This window comes from Colias eurytheme, chromosome 6 (assembly GCF_061535395.1).
Source record: "Colias eurytheme isolate Ceu_HAF_F1 chromosome 6, ilColEury1 Martin Lab GWU primary, whole genome shotgun sequence".
Classification (NCBI taxonomy): Eukaryota; Metazoa; Arthropoda; class Insecta; order Lepidoptera; family Pieridae; genus Colias; species Colias eurytheme.
In genome coordinates, this window is record NC_142985.1 from 784,629 (window position 1) to 797,559 (window position 12,931).

Here is a 12,931-nt window from a genome sequence, read left to right on the forward strand (position 1 = left end):
TATTTTCGATGAGGTGCGTGCTACCGCGCCCGTTAAGAAAGATACTTATATACCCGTTGTACCGGCGCTTGTTTTACAATCTCCGTCACCACAAACACCTTCTACCTCTACATCGGTACCTTCGTCTAGCAATACACCACCTAACAATAGGCAAAGATTGAGGTGTTCGTATTGCAAAACTTATGAACGACTGTAGGAAATTGTCACAAAAAAGACTCGCTTTAGATCCTGTTAAAAAAGAAACCACATTTTCACCAGAGCTATTGGAACCGCGCCCGGCCATCACTTGTTTTGGATGTGGTGCACCGGGAGTGATACGATCAAATTGTGAAGCGTGCAAAGAGAGACGAAGCGCACCTATGCCTGCAACATCTTCATTTCAATCAGTAGTTGCTGAAAGTTTAGAGTTAAAACCGTGTGTGCGACCAATTTTAAATGTAGAAGTGTTCGGTACCGCGTTATTGGATACTGGTGCTAAGCAATCCGTTGCTAGTGTCAGATTAACGAGATGTTTGCGTGCCAATGGGCAAGTTTTTAAATCCATAGAAACCGAGCTAAAATTTGCTGACGGTACTATAGGCGCGTTGAAAATGTAAAAACCGCGTTAGTTGATGTAAAGGTTCACGGAGTTGCCATAACTACACTTTTTATAGTTTTACCAGGCGCCACCGAATCATTATTGGGGATGAATTTTATCCGGGACGCTGGCATGGTACTAGATTTTTTAACAACAAATATTCAATGCGCTCCACCACTTTTTTTGAACTCAAATACGAACGAGACGACCACGTTGTGGCTAGTTCTGCTATGGTTCTCCGCGAGTGCGAGGGAACTCTTTTAGCAGAAGTTGATAAGAATAAATTAACTACTATACTAGAAGATAATAGGGATATCTTCAGTCAGGGGGAGGACCTACTCCCGTCATTGTGAATAGGATTGAACATAATCAAGGAACGGGTCGTTCTGCGGCCCACGAAGTAGCCGGTGACTCGAGGGCAATAATCTGTGATGAAAATTATATGCCGCAAATAGCGCCCTACCTTCAAGTAAAAGGGCGAACTGAACATCCGCAGGATGTTAGAGAGCGTGCTGCTGATAAACACCGTCGTCTAAGTCCTACCTATAAGGGGGGTGCTCTCGTACTCGTGGAGACCCATCGCCCAAATAAATAATAGGGGATTCACCAGTAAATTTGCTCCCAAACGCGAAGGTCCATACAAAATTTCCAAATATGTATCTTCCACGACCTATGAAGCCGTGGACAATAACAATACCTTCCGAGGCAAGTACCATGTCAGTCTTCTGACCCCTTATACCGGTGTTTCCACCCCAAATGTTCATGGTCGTAGAAGAGGTAGACCAAAGAAGAAACAAGGTCCCAAGCCAGCACCAGATATTGCTACTGACTTGGAGGGGGAGGATATAGCGCAAAGCAATGTGGCAACCCCGCGCGCCTCTAGGACTCGTCGACCGCCCGTTCGGTTTCGGGATACGACGTAGATTTCAAAAAGTGAAAGTTAGTTCGTTACAATCTCGCCAGCAATATGTTACTGCGCTTTTAAAATTATTCACTGTAACGGTTTTTGATCTGATCCTTGTAGTATTTTGTGTTTTTTTTTTTTTAATATTAATAAATGTTCTTTTATTAGTAATAAAGTGTATAATTCCAATAAACACATTACCCAAACTATAAATTTGTATATAACTATGTTTTTTAACTCATACATTTAATTTCACTATATTTCCTCAAGATACCAAATAGAATATACATAATCCACAAGAATATCAATTACATACTGTGTATACATTACAAATCCATCCCTTGCACATTTTTAATAATTTCCTAATATAATTCCAATAGCTATAATTAAAAAACAATATACATTAGTGATATAATTCACAAAAATTTTACACAACGCGTTTTTTCTAACTTAACCATTAACTATGGAACTAGGCCATGTTAACTTAATTGTGACTTAAATCACTTGATGAAGCATCACATATAACATACATTGACGTTTTTAGTAATAGATATGTTTCTTTAACATTGTAAGCTGGTTAAGTTATTACTTAGCAACTTCATTGAACTTAAATACAGAATATACAACAAAAGACACAAAAAAAAGGAAAATTATAAAATTAAATTTTCTTTAATAAGAAAAACAATGAAATGTTTAAAATAGAGTATGTATGGTATAGATTCATTCATACTATTTACATACTTCTTTTTGCCCATAGCTTTGTTTGCATTCAATAATATTTGGCCTATATGAAAATATCATAATATCGGACAAATCCGTAATCATATTTGGATTCATTATTTCTTCATCAGAACAATGCATCTTGTATCCTTAAACTTTTAAAAGATATGATAAAAAAATCATAAAACCAAAATATACAAACATAAATTACGTATTTTTCATAACCGTAAACAATAATGAACCAGAAAAAATTAAAATCACTAAATTAAACAACCGATTTTCATTATTTTTAAAAGTTATACACAAAAAATGGCTCGAATTTAACATAATTATACAAAATATACACAAAATTACATAGATTTCATCTGCTGCATCAAATCCTCGAGAGACAGTTCAGACGCGGCAACAGCGCCACCTGTACTCGATTCTGGAGTACTGTTATCTACTGGAATGCTATAGGCAACCTGGAGAAAATTAAATATGCTTAAAATTAAAATTATTATACTTTAGGTATATTTTTGACGTGACCACGTCTTATAATTCGATAGTGCCGGCTGCACGCACGAAACAACATGACTCATGCGGCGTTACCTCGCTCTGAGGCGTTCCATGTAAGGCTTGAAGTGCAAGCGAGAGCGCGGAACGAGCGACAAAGAAGCACAATCGGACGTTGTCACGTTGAACTATCGTCAGTAAGCCGACTTTATAGACAAACAATTTTTATAACTAGCTGTGCCCTGCGGTTTTACCCGCATATCTTCGCTCCTGTTGGTCTTAGCGTGATGATATATAGCCTATAGCCTGCCTCGATAAATGGGCAATCTAATAACGAAAGAAATTTTTCAAATCGGACCAGTAGTTCCTGAGATTAGCGCGTTCCAACAAAACTAATATTATAAATGTGAAAGTAATTCTTTCTACTGGATCGATTTGGATTAAATATAGCACAAAGATAGTTTCAGATATAAGAAATGAAGCTTAAATACCTGAACTCCATCAACGAGATTCAAAGCGGGAGTTTCTTCTATCGGAGAGTTTTCATCTACTAAACTGATTCCTGAAATAAAAAATATTTTTAATAACAGATCTGTATTTTGCCACAGATTTAGTCCGGATTAGCCCATAGGCTACTTTTTACCCGAATACCAAATGATTGACACCACATACTCCAAGTGAATAAAAACAATTTATAAATACACTAGCTGTGCCGCGCGGTTTCACCCGCATTACTCCGCTCCTGTTGGTCTTAGCATGATGATATATAGCTTATATTACTCGTGGATAATGTAGCTTTCGAATGGTGAAAGAATTTTTAAAATCGGTTCAGTAGTTTATGTGGCTATTCATTACAATCAAACAAACAAACAAACAAAGTTTTCCTCTTTATAATATTAGTGTAGATACCCTATGTTTTACTATTAAAATATAATTTATCCATTTTATATTTTACTAGCGGTCCGCCCCGGCTTCGCCCGTGGTACATATGAAAAATAGATGTTGGCCAATTCTCAGACTTACCCGATATGCACAGAAAATTTCATGAGAATCGGTCCACCCGTTTCGGAGGAGTATGCAGACTAACATTGTGACACGAGAATTTTATATAGTATAAGATGGCAGAATTTTATATAGTATATGGCTCCGCTCCTGTTGGTCTTAGCGTAATGATATATAGCCTGCAAATAATTTTTCAAATCGGACCAGTAGTTCCAGAGATTAGCGCGTTCAAACACACAAACTCTTCAGCTTTATAATCTTAATATATATAAATCTCGTGTCACAATGTTTGTCCTCAATGGACTCCTAAACCACTTAACCGATTATAATAAAATTCGCACACCATGTGCAGTTTGATCCAACTTGAGAGATAGGATCGGTTTTATCCCAGAAATCCCACGGGAAAGGGAACTATGCGGGGTTTTCTCTGAAAACGCGGGCGAAGCCGCGGGCGGAAAGCTAGTATTAGTATAGATTTGTGAATGTATCTCACCCCACTCATTATCATCGTGCAGTGGTTTGGGGTCCTCCTTCACTTCGGTCGCGAGTTCGACGGCCGGCTTCGCTTTGTACTCCGCTTGACGACGACGGCAGTAAGAATCCTCGCATTGTGGGTTTGGCTGGAAATATTTATTGTTTTAAGCTATTGCATAGCTTCTATCGCGGGCCTTGAGTGCGGGGACCGAATCGAGAAATTCCGTAACGAAAAAACCTCACGCTCCCCACTCCGACGGGCACGGAGGTGTGGCTTGAAGGCATAGCATGCAATAGCTTTACCGCGGCAGTCCCCGAGTGCCACACGTCTTTTTTTTTATTGTTATATAATCTCTATGTATGAATAAAAATCATTTTTTTATAATTATGGCTGTTTCATTTATTCAGGTGAACCGATTTCGCTAGTTATAAAAAAAATACATCTTTGCAAGTTATTTAAATGTACATAATATAATAAAACATTTTTTACCAACAATGTTAAAATTCTGAAATCCTAATCCTAAAAACGGTTTTTTTTCACTTTGTTTGCAAGAAAACGACCATTCTGCATGACCTATAATATCTTAATAATTTATACAATTATAAAATAATAGAACGAATAAATCTCTCAATAAAATCGTTAAGGATTCTAAACAAATCGAAAAACGATTACCTTCAAACTCATGGCTGGAAAGAAGTCTGTGAGTGCGCTGTATCCCAAATAGTGACTGACGTTACCGAACTCCAGGAGATATTTCAGCGTGTTTTGTACTGTGAGAAAATAACATAAATAAATTAAAATATTCTTAAATAGTTTACTACAAACATTTCACACATGGGGCATTTCACGCGAAGCGGACACAGATTTTTGGGTCAGGTTACCGATTTCGGTTATATTTTAGTATGTTACACCTGTATATATCCTTGGTATGTATACGAAATATTTTTGCATTTAGAAGCTTAGTTTTCAAAATACAGGTCTTTGAAGATGTCAGCAAGCCCGAGGCATGCATGACTTTGAATGTAATTATCAGTTAAAGAAAAGCATATATCTGCATCCCCACTGCAGAACGTCGCGCTAACCAACTAGGGCTAGTATGGGGATATTGCCGCGTTTCGCAATTATAATACATGTAGCTTCAAAACTTCTGCGATGACCACTCTAGAACTTGGCATGTAGTTTAAGCATAATATAAGCCATTTATTTAATGATCTTAAAAATTTTTAAAAATATGCTAAGTTCGTAAAAAATTACAAAGAAAAATATTTTTTAATTTTTCTTATTAATTTAAAAATAAATTCGAAATTAAAAATATGAGAATAAAAAGGTTTTTTAATGGGGATTATTATTCAGTCATCTATTTATAAAAAAATCCTTTTCTTTAACTGATAATTACATTCAAAGTCATGCATGCCTCGGGCTTGCTGACATCTTCAAAGACCTGTATTTTGAAAACTAAGCTTCTAAATGCAAAAATATTTCGTATACATACCGAGGATATATACAGGTGTAACATACTAAAATATAACCGAAATCGGAAACATGACCCAAAAATCTGTGTCCGCTTCGCGTGAAATGCCCCACATATGACATACTTTCTCAACAACCAACATTCCAATTTGTTAATTAATGATTTAATTACCCTCTTTAATCAGTATCAAGAAATTTATTATCAATAATTTATTGTGCATTTTTTATTATATTATGTATACTAGCTGTGCCGCGCTTTTCCCACGAACGAACCCGCGAGCAAAAGCAGGTATTTACACAGCGTCTGTGTTAAATTATGCTATACTATATTATCAAGCTACACATCACTACAAAAAATCATCACAATGCGGTGGTTTTTGCACGAAAGTAACAAACATGCCTATGTACATTGTACATTTTCGTTTATTACATAAGCTTTTACAACAATAGTAAGATAAGATGACTCATTTTCCAATGTTCTGTCTGTTAATTAACGTATGTAATAATAATGAATATTTTCTCACCCAGAAATCCAGCCACAATCCCCATAGTGGTGGGTAAGCTGGCGGCACACACTCCCTCCCTTTTTAGCGTCTTCTCGTCAATCTTAGACGCTACCACGAGTGGTGGGGCACACTGAAACAATAATAATCTTAATATATATAAATCTCGTGTCACAATGTTTGTCCTCAATGGACTCCTAAACTACTTAACCGATTACAATAAAATTCGCACACCATGTGCAGTTCGATCCAACTTGAGAGATAGGATAGTTTAAACAGGTAGGTACCACGGGCGAAGCCGGGGCGGACCGCTAGTAATTATTATATATTATAACAATCTATGAATTTTGAAGTTGTTTAATATGTAAGAAAAATTTATTGGAAAATAAATATACTTCGAGGCAAAAGCGGCGGCATCGCTTATAAGCGATTTATTCCAGGCAACTTTGCAAGTCATACTTGCAATTTGACTGCATATTGGCAATGCAAGCAACATAGGTTTGTATGCCGCATCGTCATCGGATATTTTCTATTCTGCATTTCTCATTTAAACCATTTGAATACTATAAAACTAAATATCAAACTATTGGTTGTGAACAGACACATGGACGCAATGGAGATCTTTGTTTTATAATATGTAGTAATAATTTAATATTAGAATTATATGAGTATAAAATATTCAAAACAGTGTCTTAAATAAAAAAGACGGGTTGCACTCCGGGAGTGCCGGCAGAAGTGAAAATTGATTATTAACGTTGAGCATGTTTGATATTTTGGAATGGTATCCGTCCGCTATCGTCGATCAATCACGTGTCCTGACGCGAGTTTAAGATTTTATACCCATTACAGAAAAAGTGCTCAACACCGCTAAAGAAGTTTTCACTTCAAAAAAACAACTCACCGCAAAACAAGCAGTCTCCCCCGGTATAATAAACTGTATGTGTCCAGAAACAGCGTTCTCGCTCACACCAGACTCAAACCAGCGCTGGTTCAGTTCATTGCAGGCTGTGTTGATGGCCATGCGGGCCTCGAAGTTGTCCACACAACTTAGTACCAGGTCTACTGGGCTGTTGGTTAGGCTGCCCTTACTGGAAATTATGTATAGCTTGAAATATCTATTTAGAAAATTAAAGACTGTAATGGATTTTAAACGCGACTTATTAATTACAGTGGAATCCGTTTATAATGACATTGAAGAGGAATATCCAACACGTCATAATATACGGACGTCATACAAAGCATTTTGTAGAAAATAAACAATCTCCTGTTTTTGTTAGTATTTAATACAGAGAAACAAAATAGAGATGCCTACACATTGAGACTCAAAACAAACAAAAAAAACTGTTGTCGGATATCACAATTTTCCAAACAAAAAATAAGTGTTGAAAGTTTTAGAATTCATTTCAGTCAGTAGAACCGGACAATTCATTGAAAATTGGTCACAATAAACGATATGTCACTAATGTCACTATAAACGAAGTCATTTTATCCGACTTATATAAAAACCAAATTTTGCTGCGTAATAACTAATATGTCATAATAAGCGGTGGGTCAATATAACCGGAGTCATAATAAAAGGATTCTACTGTATATTATTATCCCACCGTTTCGCACACTTTGCAGCGAGCGTGGTCACGAGGAGGATGTTTAAGTCTTGATGGTCATACAAAAATTGTTATTTGTGAACTACCTGCAGTTATTTCTCCGCAGTTGGTATGTAGAGAATTTTTCTGGATGATGGCATTGGTGAATTTAAGAAAACAGGAAAATTACCATACCTTTTACAATATTAAAATGTATTTTAGAAATAAACTTTTTAACTGAATTTAATCTTGAATTATTCATAACATATTATTTATTCCCACATTTTAAACACTTTCTAATTTCTAAACATACTTATAATAAATCTTACATCAAATTAAACACAAAAATACAACAGAACTTTCATTAAAACAAACACAAACCTGATAGAATCACAGAACTTCTGAAAGTTATCCACCGTTGTGATATTATAGTTGTGCGCCTCTATAGCCACGTCTGGGTTGATAGCTTGCAATGTAGCAGCTGCCGCAGCTACCTTACTGAGTCCTGCTTGGTGCGGTTGGAAGAAAAGGCGATTCATGTTCGCGAGTTCTACTTTGTCGTAGTCATAGAGGATCAGCTGGAAATTGTTAGTTATCTTTTTATAAATATAGTTACAACTTTTACAATCTTACAAAGTGTTAATCTATACTAATATTATAAAGCTGAAGATTTGATTGTTTGTTTTAACGCGCTAATCTCAGGAACTACTGGTCCGATTTGAAAATTTCTTTCAGTGTTAGCTAGCCCATTTATCGAGGAAGGTTATCTTAATCTTAATACTATTATAAAGGCGAAAGTTTGTAAGTATGGATGTATGGATGTATGGATGTATGGATGTTTGTTACTCTTTCACGTAAAAACTACTGAACCGATTACAATGAAATTTAGCACACATATAGAGGGTAACTTGGATTAAGACATAGGATAGGTTTTATCCCGGAAATCCCACGGGAACGGGAACTATGCGGGTTTTCCTTTGAAAACGCGGGCGAAGCCGCGGGCGGAAATCTAGTAAGCTATATATCATCACGCTACAGCCAACAGGAGTGGAGCCACAGGGGTGAAACCGCGCGGAGCAGCTAGTTTGTGTATAAATTTATGCAAAATCTAAATAAATTCACTATTCAACTCAACTTTTTTTACATGAAAATGAAAATGCAGTATTGCATTTTTTTAAATTTAAAATATATTTTCGTTCAGTTTTCACAAACTACATTTCCTAGTGATATACATCTATTGGAGAAAGCATAATTATTGAATTTATTCATATTTGTATAATAATAGAAATTTAAGTCATGCATGCAAAGAGTAGTCTTTTAAGAACATGTCAATATACCGGGTGTCCCACTATTGGTATAAGCGCGAAGGTTTAAGTAAACATAATCTTAAACGATAGCTCATGTGCTGCTGGCAAAGTTGGGCGGGTTGCTTGTTATGGGTGTACACATAGAGTTTTAAGAATTCATCTATTTGAAAAAAAAATGGAATTTTATAAGTATTTTTTACGTACTCATCATATGCAAAACTATAACCTCCTTTGAGCTTAGTATACCAACAGTGGGACTCCCTGTATAATTTGTACCTTCCCAATACCACATCTGGTCAGCATCTCTGCAGTGACACTGCCCACACCGCCCACACCCACGACAGCTACAGAAAGCTCTCTGATCTTCTCATAATTGTCCACTATACCCATCCTCTTGAGTGCCATGAGACGACTAAAACCAAAGTCTTTATTGATAAGATATTTGGTATATTTAATTGCATTCAGTTTTCATTTTACCATACAAAACGATTCCGTAAGATTGTTAAATATTAAATGATAATGGACATGTTGTTTCTATATTATGAAGTATGTATTAGTCATAAGAAATGCAAGTTTAACAAGGTACAACATATTGTACTAAATTAAACACTAAAATCCAAAGCTAGACGCCAGAATAGGCAATTAACTTGTAAAAGGTTTATAACTGCAGTTAATAAAATAAAAATAATAGCACATAAGCTTTCAAATTATTATAAAAATAATACAAAACCTGTAAGGGTTTGAGTCCACAACTTCAGAGGACATAACATCGATTTTCTGACGCACAGGACCGGCATTTCCTTGAGCAATCGCTAATTTGGCTTCCAATTCGCTTACTTTCTTCTGCAATTCTTCAACACTAGCCATTTTTAACAATTTTTTGTTTTATTTTGCTATTGTATTACAGACACTCTCCCTTTTTGCAGCTGAGAATGACGGCAAGTATACGTCAATGTCACGCTGACACCGTGACGCAAGCATTAAGCGCTGCCACGGTACAAACGCGTTCATAGTTATGGTTATGGAACAGGGGTTAAGACTTTCCGTAGGAAAAGTCTTCATAAAATATTGTTGTAGGTAGGTATACTTTTTAACCGTAAAGTATACGAAAAATAATAAAATCTAATAGTTTCAATAATTCCTTATTATAACAGTACTAATTTATAATTGGTGTACTTATAAATTCAAAAAATAACAATATTATTGCAATTTGTTTAATATTGCAGAATTTTATAGCTAAATAATTGTAATTTTAAACGTAACGTTACAACTTTTTAACAAATTTATTTTTTATGTTTTATAATTTTCAATCGTTTGAAGTGTGGTTTGAACGCATCTTAACTCTGGCCTGTAACAAAATTAGATAGAGAAAAATCACAGAGAAAAATACACGAAATACAAATTACAACAATACAGCTTACAATTTTAAAGTAATTATGTACGAATTACCTAAATCAAGCAGAATGGGACACAAAATAAAAATCGTTTGATATTATTTTATGAGTTTACGACAGCTGACAATGTAATCAAGGCGGATTGCGATTTTCGCGGGAAAACTGCTTTAGCGTGGAAAACAGCCACCCTAGTCCTACTACCTACCTAGAATAATATAATATGTAGGTAAGTACCAAGTACATACTCACATTATGTTATTAATTATTTATGTTATTTTAACGAAATTTGCAGTGCCTGTTTTTGTGAACAACCAACAAACTAAAATTTACTTTCTTAGAAGAATGAATATATTATAGGCATTGATTATAGGTAGGTAATTTTAATCTTATATTTCATTAATTTTATTTAGAATTAGTAATGATTACAATTTACATTATACCAAAAATACCATGGAAATCATAAACCTATTAGAATTCTAGAATTGCATTTTGATAGTGCAGCATATCTATGAGATAAAACTCTATCAAATTAAAATAGGTACATAAATAATTAAAAACCCATCTCTTTTCTTAAGCGATTGTAATATTATGAAGATAAAGAAGGAATTCGAATAATACATTTTAATGTCTGATTTCATTAATTCCTAGTGATAATCAACTTATGTGTGTAACATGATAAGGCATAAGGTGGCATAAGTTAAATTAAACATGATGATTAAACTTAGCTAATAATAAAGTTTTTAGAATTTTTGTCTGATTGTCTGTAGGTATGTATGTCCGGGATAAACTCAAACAGTACTGAATGGATAAACTTCAAATTGTGTAGTACAGATAGCTTGAGACATGAGACATGAGACAAAGACATGCAAGATATATTTTATCGGGAACGGGAACTATACGGGTTTTTCGTTAAGTACGCGGGCGAAGCCGCTGGCGGAAAGCTAGTTATTAATATTCATACTTACTATAGACATATAAAATTGTAGAATTTTGTAGAAAAAAAATTAAGTTGGTAACTACCTCTCTTCCTTTTACGAAACTTCTGCGGGCAGAATTCTGAATCATACGATAAGCTCGCTTTGCCCGCACTACAATATCGTTATTTCGTGATGTTTCCAATATGGTAAGGCGAGCGGAAAAGAAAAGTGGAAAATAGAAAATTAGAAGAAACCACTCTAAATCTATAAAATCACCCCTATCTAGTAGGTAAATAGAACTAATTCTATATATTTAGGTACCTACATACTATGCATGACTCATTAATTTTCCTCGTTTTTTATAACTTGCCTTACGATACAATAAAGATTTTTTTATTCATTCATTCATTCTTATCTAATCTCTCAAATTCTCGAGAAAATCGACTATGTTCCTAAATAAACACTAAATTGAAACATAAGTTGTAGTTGTTAAACTGGGGCATTGACCTCTTTAAACGAGATTTGATTCCCGCTTCCGAAATTGCAACTTGCAGTTTCGATTATACCTATCGACCCAAATGTAACAACTTTATCCTATATTTATATGCAAGAATTTAAATTTTGATTTGTTCAAGAACTTTGTTGCCAAAATAGCTAAAAATAAAATTGATAGTAGAAAGCTATATTTTAATGTGTTTATTCTAATTATTGCGCTCGTATCAGGCGATTCGAGCTATACTTACTTGAAAATTCTGAAACATGATCTAGACTTGTTTTCGTCTTATAATGGCATATGAGTCCCATAAAAATTTCACTCATCAGGCGTATTTATAGATTTTATACCAACCTTACATGCAAGATATTTATTTATTCATTTTATATTAAAATTTGAAATAGCCAACTATGAACGTATCTTTACAGTCTTAAAACTGATACTTTTCAAAAAATTTCAGAAGCCTATATGGCAAGCAGCCACGATCCCACGATAGAAATTGGTTATTTCATATTTTTTTGCCAACAAAAACAATCCACATCAAAAGTCTTAAACGATCTTCTGAAATTAATTATTTTCTGTCATATTGTGAAAAAACTAGTTAAGTAATAAGCACACGATTATGAATTAATAATATGATCACTTCTTAATATCCGATATTCAAAATCAGGTAAACGAATTGGTTTTGTTTTTATAATATTAATTTTATGAAAACGTCTCACATCCGTTTGCGATGAATATTTGAGATATACCTAAATATTACAACTTTATCTGTTTTAATAATATATATTTTATAATATTTAATTTAGACCCCTGTGCACATTGATAATAATGACGTTTTTGCAAAGTATAGTTCTTCCAAAGACTCGGAATAAAATATTTAAAATTTTAGCCATTGCATTGATTTGTACCATAAAACACTACAAGAGAAATATTGTAAAAGAAAAAGTAGGTAGGTAGTGTAAATTTTTCTAATAGGAAACAAGGAACACAGGATGGAACCTCTACATTCTCCGTTTCACCTCTACAATCGATGATATGATATACAAACCCTTTTTCTTTCACATCCAAACAAGTTACAGATGTTTTCA

General features: G+C 34.6%; 1 protein-coding gene across 1 annotated transcript; it reads right to left on the bottom strand.

The window, feature by feature from the left end:
* Window positions 1–2,165: 2,165 nt before the first annotated feature.
* Uba5 (Ubiquitin-like activating enzyme 5) lies at window positions 2,166–9,973 on the bottom strand. The gene is made up of 9 exons (XM_090102385.1): window positions 9,767–9,973; window positions 9,313–9,448; window positions 8,111–8,307; window positions 7,048–7,234; window positions 6,168–6,279; window positions 4,846–4,943; window positions 4,192–4,318; window positions 3,188–3,258; window positions 2,166–2,665 (listed from the first exon to the last, which is right to left on the bottom strand). The coding sequence occupies exons 1-9, from the start codon at window positions 9,901–9,903 to the stop codon at window positions 2,552–2,554; spliced, it is 1,179 nt and encodes a 392-aa protein (XP_089958511.1). The 5' UTR covers window positions 9,904–9,973; the 3' UTR covers window positions 2,166–2,551.
* Window positions 9,974–12,931: the final 2,958 nt, after the last annotated feature.

What these genes read in the sequence shown, in the direction of transcription:
- Uba5 (XM_090102385.1), bottom strand. Translation starts at nt 9,903, where the DNA reads ATGGCTAGTGTTGAAGAATTGCAGAAGAAAGTAAGCGAATTGGAAGCC. An exon ending in GTGGACTCAAACCCTTACAG is followed by an intron (nt 9,449 to 9,766) that starts GTTTTGTATTAT and finishes CTTTGGTTTTAG; the next exon opens with TCGTCTCATGGCACTCAAGA. An exon ending in GGGAGACTGCTTGTTTTGCG is followed by an intron (nt 6,280 to 7,047) that starts GTGAGTTGTTTT and finishes TTATTGTTTCAG; the next exon opens with TGTGCCCCACCACTCGTGGT.